The sequence below is a fragment of the Pan troglodytes genome, chromosome 11, assembly GCF_028858775.2.
Source record: "Pan troglodytes isolate AG18354 chromosome 11, NHGRI_mPanTro3-v2.0_pri, whole genome shotgun sequence".
NCBI classification, from domain to species: Eukaryota; Metazoa; Chordata; class Mammalia; order Primates; family Hominidae; genus Pan; species Pan troglodytes.
Window position 1 is genome coordinate 80,064,524 of NC_072409.2, and position 16,870 is coordinate 80,081,393.

At 51.2% G+C, this 16,870-nt stretch overlaps 2 protein-coding genes across 2 annotated transcripts; both read right to left on the reverse strand.

Moving 5' to 3' along the window:
• Window positions 1-9,707: 9,707 nt before the first annotated feature.
• SPAAR (small regulatory polypeptide of amino acid response) lies at window positions 9,708-14,102 on the reverse strand. Its single transcript, XM_024345628.2, has 2 exons — window positions 11,764-14,102; window positions 9,708-11,171 (listed from the first exon to the last, which is right to left on the reverse strand). The coding sequence occupies exon 2, from the start codon at window positions 10,907-10,909 to the stop codon at window positions 10,637-10,639; it is 273 nt and encodes a 90-aa protein (XP_024201396.1). The 5' UTR covers window positions 10,910-11,171; window positions 11,764-14,102; the 3' UTR covers window positions 9,708-10,636.
• An 86-nt stretch (window positions 14,103-14,188) lies between these two features.
• Window positions 14,189-15,051, reverse strand: HRCT1 (histidine rich carboxyl terminus 1). The gene has a single exon (XM_003954437.5). It carries the CDS (start codon window positions 15,049-15,051, stop codon window positions 14,695-14,697), a length of 357 nt encoding a protein of 118 aa, XP_003954486.3. The 3' UTR covers window positions 14,189-14,694.
• Between the last annotated feature and the right edge of the window lie 1,819 nt (window positions 15,052-16,870).

Below are 16,870 nucleotides of genomic sequence, written 5' to 3' on the forward strand. Positions count from 1 at the left end.
GAATATTCATTATAGGCTACAGTTCTTTGTAAATACTTTAACAGAAGAGATGCAAAAAGAAGACGTGATTGCTGTTATAGAACACTCCAGAAGGAAATCAGAAATTGCTCTAAAATCTGAATTAGCAAGAGCAATATTGATCTCAATGGCAAAATCAAGACCAGAGTAAGCAGACCAAAAAGTAAAAATAAAAATAAAGCATCATTTAAAAAGGAAATGAGCTTCTATAAAACAACATGTACCCTAATGGCTAACCTGAAGATGTTAGGGGCACACTCAACCAACATCAATGAAAAATGAAAAAACAAAAAAGTTTTCTACATCTAAAATATTTGTCACAAAACAAAGATCAAAACTATCAGATGGAGCAATTAAAGCTTTGTGTTTTAAAAGTTCATTTTAAAAATAACTTTTAAAATTAAATGTTTGTGCTGTTATTTTTCCATTTTTAAGTGATTTTTATCTGGCATTTATTTTGCAATAATGTTCCCTCCTTTTTAATGTTTTCTATATCCAGTGCCTATATCAGGTGGAGATAATTTTTATGTTATTGAAATAATCTTGTCACAACATATTGGTTCATAATAATAATAAACCTTAAGGAAAAAGTCTGGAACTTTTAGCATCAACTTGTCACTGACAATTATTAACTGTTTATTATTCTGGTCATTCATTATTATTTAAAAGCATGTAAATATAATGTTATAGAAAATATGAGCCAGGCGCAGTGACTCACACCTGTCATCCCAACACTTTGAAAGGCTGAAGCAGGAAGATAGCTTGAGGCCAGGAGTTCAAAACCAGCCTGGTCACATAGTAAGACTCTGTCTCTAGAAAAGAAGAAAACAAAATAGCCAGGAGCACCCTAATGGCTAACATGAAGATGTTAGGGGCACACTCTATAGGCATGTACCTATAGTCTCAGCTACTCGGGAGGCTGAGGAAGGAGGGTCACTTGAGCTCAGGAGTTCGAGGCTGCAGTGAGCTATGATCGTACCACTGTACTCCAGCCTGGGTGACAGAGTAAGATCCTGTCTCCAAAAAAAAAAAATTTAATGTATAATTTCAGGAATGCTCATGAATTCCCAGAAATTTCAATTTCTCATTCCTGAATACTGAACAGACGTATTCGCGGGGAATTTGGAAACATTATTCTGGAGCTTTCAAACCTTTTAAAGCAGCAGACCCCTTTTTATCAAGCAAAATCTACCTGGGAAACAGAAGATATAAAAGAGGCAAAAATGAGGCTCTGGCTGAAGGAGAGGGGATAATAAGGTCCTGTGCTGAACTTTGCGACCAATTTGTTGAGTGACTTGGAGTGGGGCCTGTCACTTTTGTGTCTCTAAGTCTTGGTTTCCTCATCCGTAAACTGTGGTTAATACAGCCTGCTTTACTGGGCCCCGAGGCTTGTTACGGGAGACAACTGAGAGATGCCTGGGAAAGAGCTTTGTAAACTTAGGACACCTTGAAGGCCATTATGTGCCAGACAGATGTCAACGTCGCTATTCCGAGGCTCTGCACTGACCTCAGAGGGTTTCCAGCCTGAGGAGAGGGGACGTCCACACACTGGATACAACCCTCGTCATAGGAGCCAGATGAGCAGAGCTGGGACTGGAGCCCTGAACTCCAGTGCCTCCTCCCGGCTGCTCTCCTGGGACCATCTCTCTGCCAGTGTTTGTCTCTTTTATGGGCTGGGGCTACAGGGTGCAAAGAACACCTTGGGTTTAAAGTGCAGCCATTCTGTAAGTAGCCAGGATCAGGCTGTAAAACAGAAAATTTTATCCCTCACATAAAAATTATGGATTACGAAAAGGGGAGTGTGAGTTTTGAGGAAGTTCAAAGTTCACTGAAATGGAGGCCAGAAAGTTATATTTTAGTCTGGAAGTGCCATAAAATGTAGAGGAATATGTCAGTTCCCCTTTCAGAACTTCACTTCTCACCTCTGTAGAAGCCAGGAGGGCTTGAATGACTCCACTTTTCCACTCAGAAGATCCACAGTGTCTCATTCCCCAGATGAGCTCACACAGAAAAAGAACTCAAGTTGGTCCATCTGTTTCCTGAGTGGCCTTGCTAAGTGGAGCTCTGGTCTCCCTCAACCCGGGGAGTCCTTTTTGCAAATAACAGCTGTTTGTCACAGAACAGGACAGTCAAGTTTGCTTTCTTAACCTGTGTGATCTTAACATTAAAAAAGTTATTATGTGTTAAAATAGGAGGCCATTGATTTGAATTAGTGTCCTTTACTGAGCCCAGCAGACCAAACCAATATGAAGCCATCACGCTTAATGAAACTAATTACTTTAGGAATATATTCTTGCAAATGGTTGAGGTTCAGTGAGTCACACAGCTGAACTTAATGAACTACAGTAGGTCAGCTGAGTTGAATAAGGTAAGATGTTTAGGTAGAACTAATCAACCAATTAAGCTGTAACCAATTAAGTTGTCTCTGTATCTCACTTCTGTTCTCTATCTACAAATGTTGCCTGATCATGGTGTTGGCCGGAGTTCTCTGAAAGTTCTCTGAACCTGTTTTGGTTCTGGGGGCTGCCTGATTCCCAAATTGTTTTTTGTTTCTCTTTGTTTTGAATCATTTTAATTGGTCAAGTAAACTGTTGAACTTAGTTAGTCTAAGGATTTTTCCTTTTAACATTGTAATAAAAAGCAACACATGCTTGTTCAAATAAGGTGGAACAGGACAGAAGGATATGAAGTAAAACATAAGCTTCCTTCTTCCTCCAAGTCTGTCCCCCAGAGGCCATCACATCCTTCCCGACATTTTCCTAGGTTCATACAAACACATACGCATATGTGTAATTTAGGAGGTTTTTTTGTTCTTATTTTTGTTTTCTTGAGGAGGAAAAGTGTCTTTTTGTTTGTTTGTTTTTGTTTTTGTTTTATGAGACCATTCTGTAACTTGCTGTTTTTTCTCTATGTATAGAAGGCAGTTTCCAAGTCAGTACATTTTTGTAATGGCTGCCTATTATTCCATTTTTTGTGGCTGTATCATAATCTTTATGTATTTCCCAATTGATGGGTACTTGGATTTTTATAATGTTTTGCTAATAGAAACAATACTGTAAGAACATCCTTGGACATATATGCTTGCACACTTGCGTGGGTGTTTCTGTAGGGTAAGGATAAGGATGACTGGGTTTGCACATTGCCCAACACTTGGTGCAGGGCCTGACAATTGTCACATTATCACTCTCATCCTACTTACTAGGAAATGTAATTTCTGACTCCCTTCCCTACCTCTAAAGTGGTCAGCCCACCCATACTCCAGACCCAACAGCCTTCTTCAGCTCTAAGACCTGACCCCCTCAGAGGCCACCTTTCTCTGTTTCTTGGCGGCCAGGAATAGATTTAACTAGAGGAGCTAATTCAAGGCTAAGTCTTTGTGAGCACTAATGGTTGAGCTAAGAATACTTTGTTGCTATAACAACTTAGCATAAATATAGTGGCTTAAAACAACACAAATGTATTAACTTATAGTTCTGGAGATCAGAGTCCAAAATAGGACTCACTAGGCTAAAATCAAAATGTTGGCAGGGCAGGCCAGGCGCGGTGGCTCACGCCTGTAATCCCAGCACTTTGGGAGGCTGAGACGGGCGGATCACAAGGTCAGGAGATCGAGACTATCCTGGCTAACACAGTGAAACCCCATCTTTACTAAAAATACAAAAAAACTAGCCGGGCGTGGTGGCAGTCGCCTGTAGTCCCAGCTACTCGGGAGGCTGAGGCAGGAGAATGGTGTGAACCTGGGAGGCGGAGCTTGCAGTGAGCCGAGATCGCACCACTGCACTCCAGCCCGGGCGACAGAGAGAGACTCAGTCTCAAAAAAAAAAAAAAAGATGTTGGCAGGACTATGTTCCCATCTGGAGGCAACTGGGGAGAATGCTTTTCCTTGTCTTTTCCTTTCTGGTTTCTAGAGACTCTCACACTCCTTGGCTGGTGACCTGCTTCTGTCTTCAGGTCTTTCTTACATCAGCTGCCCTGACTCCTCTGCCCTCCTCCTCCACAGTGAAGGGACATTTCTTACTGCATTGGGCCTGCCCAGATAATCTGGGATAATCTTATTTAAGGTCTACCGATTAGCAACTGTGATTTCATCTGCAATCTTAATTTCCCTTGGTGAACACAACATTTTCTCAGCTTCTAGGGATTAGGACATGGACATCTTTGAGGGATGATTATTATGCCTACCACAGATAGCGAACTCTGAAGGTGGGAACAGAGACCCACCCAATAGCCCTCTAAGGAGTTAGGTCTGTGTCCAAGAAAGAGCTCTCTGGCAGCCGTGTGGGCAGGGGTGAGGTGAGGCCAGGGAGGCCCATGAAGAGATGACATGGTGAGGTCTGCGCAAGCACAGTGACAGTGGGGATGATGGAGGACATGCAGCCACTCCTTGCCTCAGGCCAGGCCCCACACCAGGGCTGTGGCTGTGCCTGTATCTCAGGAGGACAAGGACAGAGGGTCCCTGTATGAGCCACCACAGCCCTGGCTTCCTAAGTGGGGTCCGTAGGCAGCTGACAAGGCCTCAGCCTGGAAGTCGTAGGTGGTTGCCAGGAAGCCCCTCCCCAGCTGTGGACCCTGCTGTCTCCCTCCACTGCTGGGATGGGGAAGAGTTGCTTTGGCAGGCAACTCAGCCTTGCCTGAACTGGGGACCTGGGATTAGGAGCCCTACCCTGTCCCAGGAGGGGCAGGCTGGGTGTCGTACAGCCAGGCCTCTCACTCAGGTTAGTGAGCCCCAGGCTGCTCCCTGTACTGTCCTCAGCCCACCCAACCTGCCCAGAAGCTCCAATAGCCACCCCAACACCCAGACTCCAGTGTTCCTGGAAACTTGGCAAACCCCCACCGCCTGCAACTCCCCAGCCTTGCCTACCTCAGCCATGTGAATTAGGCAGAAGAGGGGTGTGTGTCTGTGTGTGTGTGTGCGTGTCCTTATCATTGTGTCTGAGAAATTCATCTGCCCCCATTTTTGTGTCTATGCCTGACTGTGTTTTTGTATCTCTTAGATTGGAGTTGGTTTGTTTTATAATTTTTAAAATAACTTTTGTTCCTTTGTTAGGTTCTTGCTCTTTCTTATTCAACAGCAAACCATTCATTATGAGAAATTCAGATAAACACAAAGGGAAAACATTTAAAATGCACAAATAGGCAAGGCGCAGTGGCTCACGCCTGTAATCTCAGCACTTTGGGAGGCCGAGGTGGGCAGATCACCTGAGGTCAGGAGTTCAAGACCAGCCTGGCCAACATGGTTAAACCCTGTCTCTACTAAAAATACAAAATTAGCCAAGTGTGGTGGCACCTGCCTGTAGTCCCAGCTACTTGGGAGGCTGAGGCAGGAGAATCACTTGAACCTGGGAGGCAGAGGATGCAGTGAGCCGAGATCGCGCCACTGCACTCCAGCCTGGGCAAAAAGAGCAAAATTCTATCTCAAAAAAAAAAAAGTAAGTAAATAAAAAATAAAATGCACAAACAATCCCACCCACCCAGAGACAATGGCCTATCAACACCTCGGCATACAGCTCTCCACATCGTCTTCTATGCGTCTAAGGGTGCAGCTACATTTATAGTCCTCTAATTCCCTTTTAATTTACCAATACATGATAAATGCCCTTTCAGGTTAATGAGTTTAAATTTACCTCATTGTCGTTAACGCCTGCCTAGCATTTGATTCTGTGGCTGTGTTGCAATTTGCCAGCCCAGCCCCCTCCTGTTGGTGTCGAGGTGGTTTCTAACTTTTCACTATTACGAATATGCTGGATGGAGGCACAGGGCAGGGGGTGCAGGTCTCTGTCTCCAACTGAGTCTGCCTTTTCAAATGTCATGTCCTCAGGGGAATGGGGACCTGGCAAGGTGCAATGACCGTTTTCTACTCCCTGGAACAAGCAGTTTCCTTTAAGGAAGGTACTTTTCCGGAAAACATGTTATTTCAAGGCCTCCTAGATTCCAGAATCCAGCCTGTCCCAGCAAGAAACGCCACCCTGGTTTCAGGTCCAGGAATGCAGAGAAAGAGCAGGGCGAGGGTTGGAGGTGGTGGGGAGGAGGGCAGGCGGAGCGGGGTGGGCCTCTTTCCCTTGACCGCTCCTGACAGCTGGGTTCCCAGGATCTTCACTCTAACACGTCCTCTAGACAAGCCAGGATGGAATTCTTACCTTCTCCGTACAGCCAGGGAAACTGAGGCCCAGCAACTGAGTGGCAGAAGTGGGGCTCGGATTAGCCTTTCCACGTCCCAGTCGGGCTAGACAGAACTGAGCAGGGTTCTCCCTGCCCTTTGCCCCATGTGGAGCTGAGAGAAGCCCCAGGAAGTGAAAGAGAAGCAAGACTCATTGCTCAGAGAGGCACGGCCTGTATCTCTGCAGGTGCAAAGCCTTAGGAAGGCCTTAAGCGGGCTGGGTCAGGACTGATGTCTGTTAACCCTTAATTCCAGCCGTCCACAGAAGTTTACTCTATGAGGGAGGCTTCCTGGACTGTCAATTAAAACCGTACAGGGCAAAGACCTGCTTCTTCTTCAAGTCAAAGATGCAGATGGGGCCGGGAGTGGTGGCTCACACCTGTAATCCCAGCACTTTGGGAGGCCGAGGCCAGTGGATCACTTGAGGCCAGGAGTTTGACACCAGCCTGGCCAACATGGTGAAACCCCATCTCTGCAAAAACTACAAAAATTAGCCAGGGGTGGTCGTGTGCACCTTTAATCCCAGCTACTCGGGAGGCTGAGGCATGAGAATTGCTTGAACCCAGGAGGCGGACGTTGCAGTGAGATGAGATCGTGCCATTGCATTCCAGCCTGGGCGACAGATCCAGACTCTGTCTCAAAAAAAAAAAAAAAAAAAGGTGCAGATGGGTAGGTGCCAGCAAGGCTTTTGTTCAGGTGAACCTGGAGCAAATCAGATCCCCTGGCTCCCTTCCTCCTGAAGATATGAACTGTGTCCCTGAGAATTGGCTGGATGCAGATATCACTTATGGAGGAAAATGACTACTTAGCACTGTTCTGCAGATTTGGTATTTGCCCAAAGTGGCTCAAAGCATGGGGGCTCGGTTCCCTCATCTGTAAAATGGAGGTGATGGAGTTGCTGTATACACTCATGAGAGGACACAGAGGAAGCACAATGTGCCTGGTGTGTCATAAAAGTCCAGTAAATGGGCTGGGCGCGGTAGCTCACGCCTGTAATCCCAGCACTTTGGGAGGCTGAAGCAGGCGATCACGAGGTCAGGAGATGGAGACCATCCCGGCTAACACGGTGAAACCCCGTCTCTACTAAAAATACAAAAAAATTAGCAGGGCATGGTGGCGGACCTGTGGAGCTGAGGCAGGAGAATGGCGTGAACCCCAGGGGCAGAGCTTGTAGTGAGCCAAGATCATGCCACTGCACTCTAGCCTGGACGACAGAGCAAGACTCCGTTTCCAGAAAAAAAAAAGGCCAGTAAATGGAACCAGCAAGAGAAGTAGAATTGAGAATGCTCGGTTTGGAAGCTGGGAGGCCTGAGTGTGGCTCCACCCCAGATTCCAGGGTGACCTTGCACAGCCGCTTCCCTCACTGCCACCAGATAAGCACTCCCGGCTTTGCTGCATGTTGGCGCCAGCCTCAGTCTTGTCCCTGCACAGCCACCTCCTGCCCTTGGGGACAGTAGGAAGAGGCCACCGTCATAGCAAGAGGCTTCCGCTGCCCTGTTGCTGGGCCCCTCCTGCTTCTTATACAGCAGGCTACACTGGGGAGAATGGCAGGGGTACCTGGGGCCAACACACACTACAGCATACAAAAACACACACACTCACTACACACATACAGCTTACACACACACCACAGCATACAAAAACACACACACTACACACATACAACTTACACACACACCACAGCATAAAAAAATACACACTACACATATACAGCTTACACACACACCACAGCAAACAAACACACACACACTCACTACACACATACAGCTTACACACACATCACAGAATACAAAAACACACACCACACACACTCACTACACATATACAGCTTACACACACACCACATACGCATCATACACACATAAAACACACCACACACATACAGCCTTATCTAGGAGTCCACGGGATCCAAATGTCCAGTTGACCCCCACGTTCCCTTGGCCAGGCTGGGTACACAGTCAGTGCCTAGTCAGTGTTTACTGAATGGAGGAGTGAATGAATAAGTGAATGAATGCATGGGTAAGTGAGGCTGCATCTACTCCAGGAGTAGATGGATGGGTGGGTGGATGGGTGGGCAGATGGGCAGGTGAACAAATGAAGAGCATGCCGGGCTTGGCAGACAGCCTGTCTCCTGCAGAGGGAGGCCAGGCTCCCTCCCCATGCCCGCTTCACCAGCACTTTGTTTTCACGGCCCTGTGATTCCAGCCTGCAGACCCTCCCGGACTGACCTAGTGAGTGCTGTGACCACACAGTACAAGAGCAGAGCCCTGGGCCTGGCTTCTGGTGAAGGATGCCCGAGCTGGAGCAGAGCTGACTCTGGCTGAGGAGAGAGGGAGACTGAGGCCCACTCTTCTCCCTTCCAGATCCTGCACAGCCGTCTCTCCTGTCATAGATCTCCTGTGCCCAGGTTTTTCTTTGTGTCTGGACATATTCACCCACCTCTGACCAGTCTAGGCTCTTCCAAGAACAGGACCCTACGGAGTTCCTGTGGAGATGTGCTGCCCAGGTCCCCTTCAAAGGAAGGACTTCAGCCAAATGCAATGGCTCACACCTGTAATCCCAACATTTTGGGAGGCCAAGGTGGGAGGATCACTTGAGGCCAGGAGAGTTCAAGACCAGGTTTGGAAACATAGTGAAATCCCATCTCTACAAGAAAAGGATTTTTTAATTAGCTAGGCACGGTGGCATGCACTTGTAGTCCCAGCCACTCAGGAGGCGGAGGTGGGAGGATCGACTGAGCCCTGGAATTTGAGGCTGCAGTGATCTATGATCACACCACTGCCCTCTGGCCCGGGTGGCAGAGTGAGATCCCATCTCCTAAAATAAAATAAAATAAAATAAAATAAAAATAATAAAATAGGAAGGGCTTCAAGACCAGCCTCGGCTGCAGAGAGCTGCCCTGGCTGAGGTCAGACCCTGGGAGAGGGGAGAGGGACTCAGAGACGGAGCAAAGGTGTGGGGATATGAAGGACCTGCATCACGGTTTGACTTCTTCCTCTGCCCAATCCTGCTTCTTCCTTCTCCCCTTTACAGGTGTTGATCCCTGACAAATATCTTGCACCCGAACTTTGTCTCACTGTTCGCTTTTAGAGAACACAGCCCTCAAAAGTTCTCTTCCCTCCGTCTCCAGGGCCTCCCCACATGTGCCATTCCCTTCTCTGTGCATCTCTGAAGGCCCTGCTTCGAGGGCTGGTGTCAGGAGTGTCCAGGACATGGTCCCAGGAGCTCCTGGACCTGGGCTGAGCCTCGCCCACCATGCTCCTCCCCATCCCTCTCCGTCAGCCTCACTCTCTCCCCACCACTTCCCCCTCCCCCTGTGCACCTCTCCAGCTCCAAGCCACTCTGAGAGCCCTTCCCATGGCAGCCACATGGCAAGGGCAGCCTGTCTGGACACCCTTAGAGGCCAGAGCCCCCCTAAAGCTCAGTCCTGCCCCCCTCAACAAACAGGTCCTGGGAGAGCCATCTATTCAGGGCTGGATACAGACATAACAGCCAGGAGGCTCACAATTTTGCACCCTTCAAACCAAACTCCTTAAATATAGCATGGCATTTATTCCATGGCCATGGGAGAATGGGTTTTCTGTTAATAAAAACTGAATATCCCCTTATCTGTGATGAAAACAAGAGCTTTGAATGTAACATAACATTTTAACTTGTCTGGAATTATCTTTCAGTTCCTGATTTTTCTGTCACTCCGAAGTGACACAAGTCATTCACATTCTCTAAGAATAGAAGTGACCTGTTGGAATATAGCAATAAAGTCTCATTAAAAATATGTTTAAAATATCTAATTTCTGGCTTTCCTGTTAATAAAACATATTGTACTTTCTGTGGCTCTTATTTTCTCTTCTGTTTCCTTTTGTGGTTTTTCTAATCAGATTTGGAAAGGCCCATAAAAGGATATACATTTTCAATTCTAAGGTAAATAACTTGTTCTCAGGAAGCAGCTCTTTGGTTTCAGAATTTCAGGGCTGATTTCAGGCAACTGGCAGGGAGCAGGCCTCGAGGTTGGGTTCTGTGCAATGTGCAAAAGTAATCAATTAGGAGAGCAAGTAAGAAGCGGTTTCTAGAAATGTCCACTTGAGGGTTCTGCGTGCCCAGGTGGCAACAGAACTAGCATCATAGGCACACCGTTTACAATAAATTCCAGTGATATTTCAGTTCCTGGTGTAGATCAGCAGAGCCGGCCCACCGTGCATTCCGGCGCTGTCTGTTCACTCACTCCTCAGAGCTCTCCTAAGCCCCATCCTGTGGGTCAACCCCAGCTGGGCTGTCCCAATAACAAGGATCCCTGAGGCTGGAGGGCACAGAAGGCTGGAATGGGAGGAGACGGGAAGTTCACAGGTTACCGGAGGGGAAGGACAGGGAGAAGGCCCTGGGAGGAGGGGAAGGCCAGGGAAGGCTTGCTGAGGAGCGGGTGAGTCTGACCCATCAGCACAGCAAATCCTGGGGACTCAGGCGTCACATGAAGGTCCAGAAGTCCTGGGCACTTGGCACTGGCTGGGCATGGCGAACAGGCCCCGAGAAGAGAGAAGCTTCCTGGCGAAACGTGGCCACCGTGAAGCTGCGGCCAGGACCCCCCTGAGGATCCTGGGACCTTGAGTCACAGCTGAAGCAGCAGAGGACGCAGGTGATGGCCACAGTCACCACGAACAGCACCACCACCACCCCAATCACTGCCGTTTCCATGGCCCACTGAGCAACCTTAGGTCCTCTCGGAGCCTTCGCTCCCATCCAGAACAGGAGGCTCTTCGCGATCGCAGGTGCCCCGTGCTCCTCCGGCGGCTCTCCTTCCGTCTCCTAAGAAGATGCTGCTCTGAGTCCCTGGGTCGCTCCTGCTCCAGGCCTTCGGGCGCTGCCACGTGGCCCCACTGCTCAAATCTCAGATGATCTCTGTCTATTTTCTAAGCCTCAGGCCATGCCTCCAAGAGCTGTGGTCAGCTCCATGTCAGCTTCTAGAAGAAGCACTGTCCTGGAAGACGTGAGCACAGATTCCCTGGACACAGAGAAGTTGGAGAGGAGGGGTCAGAAGACGTTGCACAGAGACAGCCTAGCCAGCCCTGGCCCTCTGGTGACGCCTACAGATTTCAAGAGCAAGTTACGCCCAGACCAAAGACAAAATACTCCCCCTACTATGGATGCAGGAGGAGCCCGGCTCCTCTCCAGGAGGGACCTTGGGCCAGTCCTTCAATTGGCCTGTCTGCTGCCTCCCCAGCCCCTGGCCCTGTGCTGGGGGCAGGGACATGAGGAGGGAGGAAGGCATGCGCCAGCTCTGGGCAAGGCAGGGGACACTCACGGGTCACCCCAGGTGCCAGGGCCTTTAGTGGGGGCTGGAGGCAGGGGCAGGTTGCATTTGGCCTCCTTTTCTGCATGGCGCTGGGATCATGCAGTTTAGATAGAGTATCAGGTGCTTCCCCGGGAATCCCTGCCCTGTCCATGACCGTGGGGCTCTTTACCCGGAGGTCCCGGAAGAGCCTTCTTAGATGCCGGCCTCACCCGCCCTCTTTGCTGCCTGCTTAGCCCGTTGCTCATATTCTTGAACTATTAAGATTTACCCTGGGCTCCCCAAAGGCCAGCCCTGGCTGTACCTGGTGCTGCAGCCTCCTGGCCTGGTGGCCGTCCCAGGGACCATGGCGTTCCTCCCTGGGTGCTGCAGCCTCTGTCCTGGTTGGAACTTGGCTCCGAGATGTCTGAGCAGCTGTGAGCACTTCCTGAATTCTTTCCTCCAATTGTGAGCGAGGGCCCAGGACCCACACTGCAGCCCTCCAACCCCCGCTCAGCAGTTATCCTGTCCCGCCATGCGCACCCCAGGCCTTTTCCACCCTGCTCCCTGCCAGGAGGTCAGGGGAATAAGCTAGGCCCAGGCAACTGAGTTAGTCTGCCAGGTCAGAGCCCTTTCACACCCAGCACCTCCTGAGACCCCCACCACTTCCAGAAAGGAGACTGGGCTATTAGCCCCACTTTGTCTCAATATTCTGGGAAACAGAGTAGTGAGAACAATAACTCCAGGCATGGGACCTCACCAGACATGATCTCATATAACCTCCCCAGCAACCCTGCATAGCGATATAGCCTCCATTTTATAGAAAAAGATCCTATGGTCATAGAAGTTAAATGACCTGCCCCCCATTCTGAATTAGCCATGTTAACAGGCGCGAGCAATGGCCGAGGAGGGACCGCCCTACCTCCACTCCTAGCTCAGTGCACTTTCCAGTTACCATGGGACCACAGAGCGACCATCTGATTCTGCGGTTTTACTGATCTGGGTGCAAAGTGCCAGAAAGGGCAGAGGGCTGGCCCAAGTTCACATAGCCTGGGTCCTTTTCAGTTTCTCCAAGGCCCAAGGGAACTTTCTTTAGTATCAGTATTAGGAAACTGGCACTTTGCACAGAATGGGAGAGCAACTTTTCAGAGCAAACGATAGCCTGTCATATTCTCAATCTGTCCCTTTTCTGAGATGATGAGACCATCTGGGCCCTGGGCTCCTTCTCCACATGGAGCAGGCTGTGGGCCGTGACAGGAAGCCAATTCCTTGGATTGTTTGTATTAACTGGGATGACCAGGAGGAAGGAGACGACGGGCTGATCTGCAGGGCCTGTGGTTTCAGGTTGAGTTACCAACATCACCTCCTTAACTGGGGTGATAGAGGGCACCAGGAGACTATGCCTCAAGCTTTAACATTTGTTCCTTTGATTTCTCATCGCCTATTCTTCCTGTGTACACGCAGCCATAGGCTGCCTGCAGATTGTCTGAGTGGTTCCGCATTTTTGAACTGGAATAAAGGGCAATTGCTCAGCGGATTCTCTCCTGCCCTGCATAGGCTTCCTTTTCCGTTTCCGGCTTTCGGGGAACCTCCTCCCCATCTTTGATTCATCTGTGAAATCAGCCTGGAGATGCCTGGGAAAGGGGCAGGGCTGCAGGGAGCAGGCTGGCAGGAATCCAGGAGGGGGATGGAGGGGGCTGGGCTAGGCAGGGCATGGGAATGGAGAAGGGGGTGGATTTGAAGGACACTGCAGAGAAAATCGACACTGCACGGCAGCCTAGGGTCAACTTTCCCAACCCAGAAACCTCAGGTGGGAGAAATCAGTGTGAATTTGCCTCCCTCTCTCTCTCACTCCCTCCTCCTCCAGCCCTCACAGAGAATCCACTGGGAAATAGAAAGGAAAGAGGACATTCTATTCCAGTGAGTCACCAGGTCCCTGAGTCTCTGGCCTGCTCTCCAGCCCCTCCCCACTGCCTCTCCTGGCCCCCAGTCCTTGTCTTCCCCCAATTCCCACCTCAGCTCACAGGCACAGGCTGAAGGCCTCAGAGCCAGGCTTCCTTCCTCGCTGTGGATCCCACCAGCTGTTCACAGAGCATATTCCAACGAGCCTCCAGACTTCGGCACATGGGCATCTCTGTTACCCACCCCATTGCAGAGAAGAGGAAAGTGAGACCCCAGCATTCTCCCAAGGCCATCCAACACCCTGCACCCCAGCACCACAGCCTCCACTTTAAAGAACTCCACTCGCTGCCTCCCAGCCCTCCCACCACACACAGGCACCAGCTGGGGCAGGATGGCTGAAAACGCAAGGCTTGGAGAAGAAACCCTGATCCAATTACCAAGGAAACTGGATTCAAGGCAGCCTGTGGATGGGGCTTCCTCGAGTTTCAGAGCTCAGTCTGCCCTGGACATGGGCTGAAAAAAGTACAGGGGCAGAGCCCTGGCGAGCCAGGCTCGCAGCGGCTCCAACCTTCCTCTCCCCGAGGACTGTCCCGCGGAAGGCCAGAGCCCTGCTGGTGCACACAGGACCTGCTGTGGGCAGGGTTTTGTGCAAACCCTGAATCCTCCCTCAGAGCTCAGACAGAGCCCACCCAATTCTTCCCACTCCACAACCAGCCCCTAAGAACCAGACAGAAGCCGCCTGCTCCAGGCAAACGCTTCCCATCAGAGAGGGAGGTCCCAGGGCAATGAGGACGCAGGCCAGGCAGCTCCCTCCCTCCCACTATGCTGCAATCAAGAGCCTCTTCACAAAAGCTTCTTAGTGGTTTTTATTTTCTTGGACTAAGGCACCGATGAATTGACTGTGCAGCCTCATACTGCCTTCTCCAAACCAAAAGGACATTCTCAGGGCCTCTCCCAGTGCCCTGCCCGCCAGAGGCCTGCAGCAACCTGATGAGGAGGTCAAGACGGGCACTTCACATCCACTTGTGTGCTGGCTCTGCCAAGACACGCTTGTCATTTCTGGGGCTCACTGGGAGTCACTGTCACAAGATGGGCTGTCCAGCCCCGAAAGAGCACCCTTGCTCTCCACTCCCCAAACCCTTCAGCACTGCAGACCCAGTGTTCCTCCGTTCTCTGCTGCCATAGTACACTGGGGCATGGCATGCAAATGCAGCTGGAGCAAGCCCCAGTCTATTGTTCCCCTCGTTCACCCCAGAGATGCATCCTTCCACGTGGAAACATGGGGTCCACTTGTCCTGGGAACAGATGAGAGGGCAGGGGCAGCTGCTGTCCACAGGCACCGGCGACAGCAGCCTCAGCGAGCGTGGCGGGGATGGTGGCGGTGGGGGTGGTGGTGGTGGTGGTGGTGGTGGAGGTGGTGAGGGGTGTGGCGGGGGTGGTGGTGGTGGTGGAGGCCCACATTCGGCACATGAGATACGTGGCCAGGATGACGGTGATGGTGAAAGATTCCCAGGTGGCCCCGCCGCCGGAAGGGCCAAGGCTGGGCCCGGCGGACTCGGTTTCCCCCTGCAGCTGTACGGTTCCTCTCCACGTCACAGTCCTGCCGTCCGTGGAAAAGGCAGGTGGCCAGCAGCAGCAGCAGCAGCAGGACCGCCACAGCAGCACCTGTGATCCATCCCACGAGGGCCGTGCTCCCCAGGAGGCCCAGCATCTGGGAGCCGGACAGTCCCTCTCTGCCCAGCAGCTCCTCACTCCTTTCTCCCCTTCAGCAGCCTCCGCTCAGCCCTCTCAGTCACTGAACTTTGTTGTCTCTGCTGCGGGCTGGAGAGCAGCCAGGGAATGTGGGCGAAGCCTGTTTGGACTTGCAACTGCTGGCCAAGGGTGAGGCCAGGCCGCTGTTAACTCTGAGGAGGCCTGGCAGGGAGGCCAGGTGGAGACAGAGGAGCTGTCAGGCTGGATCTGGTTGAGGGAGGAGCTCTGAGTCTAGAGGAAAGAAACCCTCCTGCTGCCTGGCTCAGTGACCTTCCCTCTCCGCACTTCAGTCTCCTCTCGTAGAGACTGTGTGGAACAGAGATGAACAACACGGGCTTTGGAGCCACACCACTCACTTGCTCTGAGATTGTGCACAAGTTACTTAACCTCTCTGTCCTATTTCCTCTTCTGTAAAATGGCTGATAACGGTTCCTTCCTCAGTAGGGTGTTCCGAGGACTAAAGGAGTTGAGATGCGTAAAGCAGCAACACCAGCTCCCGTCACGTTTGCAATTGATATTACTGCAATGGACTCCATGGCTCAGGAGACATTGTCATCTGAGAGTCTGTGATTCCTTGTCCTGCAGCCTGCAGAGCCCTCCGGGGCTGAGTCAGGCTCTGTCAGATGAGCCATCCCGAGCTCAATGAGCTTGAGAAGCTCAGGGAGGCACCGCAGGCAGATTTTGCCATCCGGGGAGGTCCTCCATCCAGCCTGTTCTGGGAGGCAGGAGGGTCTGGGTGTCCTCCCAAGCTTGCTGGGAGGCAAGAAGGAGGCCACTGAGCTCAGAGAGGGCAGGCACAGCCCAGCCTCCTGGTTCCCAGTTCAACAGTCTCAACTGGCCATAAATGGCATGCTCCTTGCTCTGTCACACCCTCCCTGCCCAGCAGTGATGAGTGCCATTCCTGCCTAGTGGAGCATTTACAGAGCGGCAGGATCTGAGCAGTACTAACTGTCCCTCCAAGCCCACCCGCCAGGCCCAAATCCCCTCTGTTCCTCCTGGGAGGCACCGTCCCATCCTGCTGACAGACCTCAGCAACAGGTGCTCACTCTCTCTCTGGGCAACCCTTTCTGCTGTGGGCGTGCTGGGCTGTTCTCCAAGCTCTTCCTCACATGCAGTGGGGCTCCCCAAAGCCCTAGCTCTGTGTCTGGCTCTGCAGGGTCCCTCCAGGCTGAGTCCCCAGCCCCTCCCTCCAGGCTCATCTCCCTACCGCCTGGAGGAATGTCTGCAGACACCGCAAGGCTGGTTCTCTGAGTTCTGGCAGCACCTCCACCCTGTGATGTTGGGCAAACCCCTTGCCCTGATCCAGCCTGTCTCCTCTGCAGAACTCCCGGAGCAAGAGGTGACCTCCAGGGACCCTTCCCCCTCTGACCTCAGTCTGAGGTGAGTTCTCTTAGGGAGGCCTCAAACCCTTAATGAAAACCCTCACCAGATGAAAAGGCTAAACATTCCCTTCAACCAAACTGGGCTCAGGGGGCAGCAGGTCTAATGAATCCTGGCACTTCTTTGGCCCTTGGGGGAGCTACTTGAACTTTTAATGATGCTGGAGTAAGAACTCCTCCTGCAGACTCCTGGGGCCCTGGGAGCCCGGCTGCCTTCCCTAGGGAAGTTAAGGAGGGAAGTCTGTTTTGAGGAGGAGTAGGAGGAGGAAGGCAAACAGGGGATTTTCGTCCTCAGAACTTCTCCAGGAAGACTCCCACCCCACACCAGCCGCTGGCGGCGGGGCAGGACCTTACAACTATGAACTTGAAGAACTTCAGTCAGTTCAAACGGCCCCTTGG

What these genes read in the sequence shown, in the direction of transcription:
- SPAAR (XM_024345628.2), bottom strand. Translation starts at nt 10,909, where the DNA reads ATGGGAGCGAAGGCTCCGAGAGGACCTAAGGTTGCTCAGTGGGCCATG.
- HRCT1 (XM_003954437.5), bottom strand. Translation starts at nt 15,051, where the DNA reads ATGCTGGGCCTCCTGGGGAGCACGGCCCTCGTGGGATGGATCACAGGT.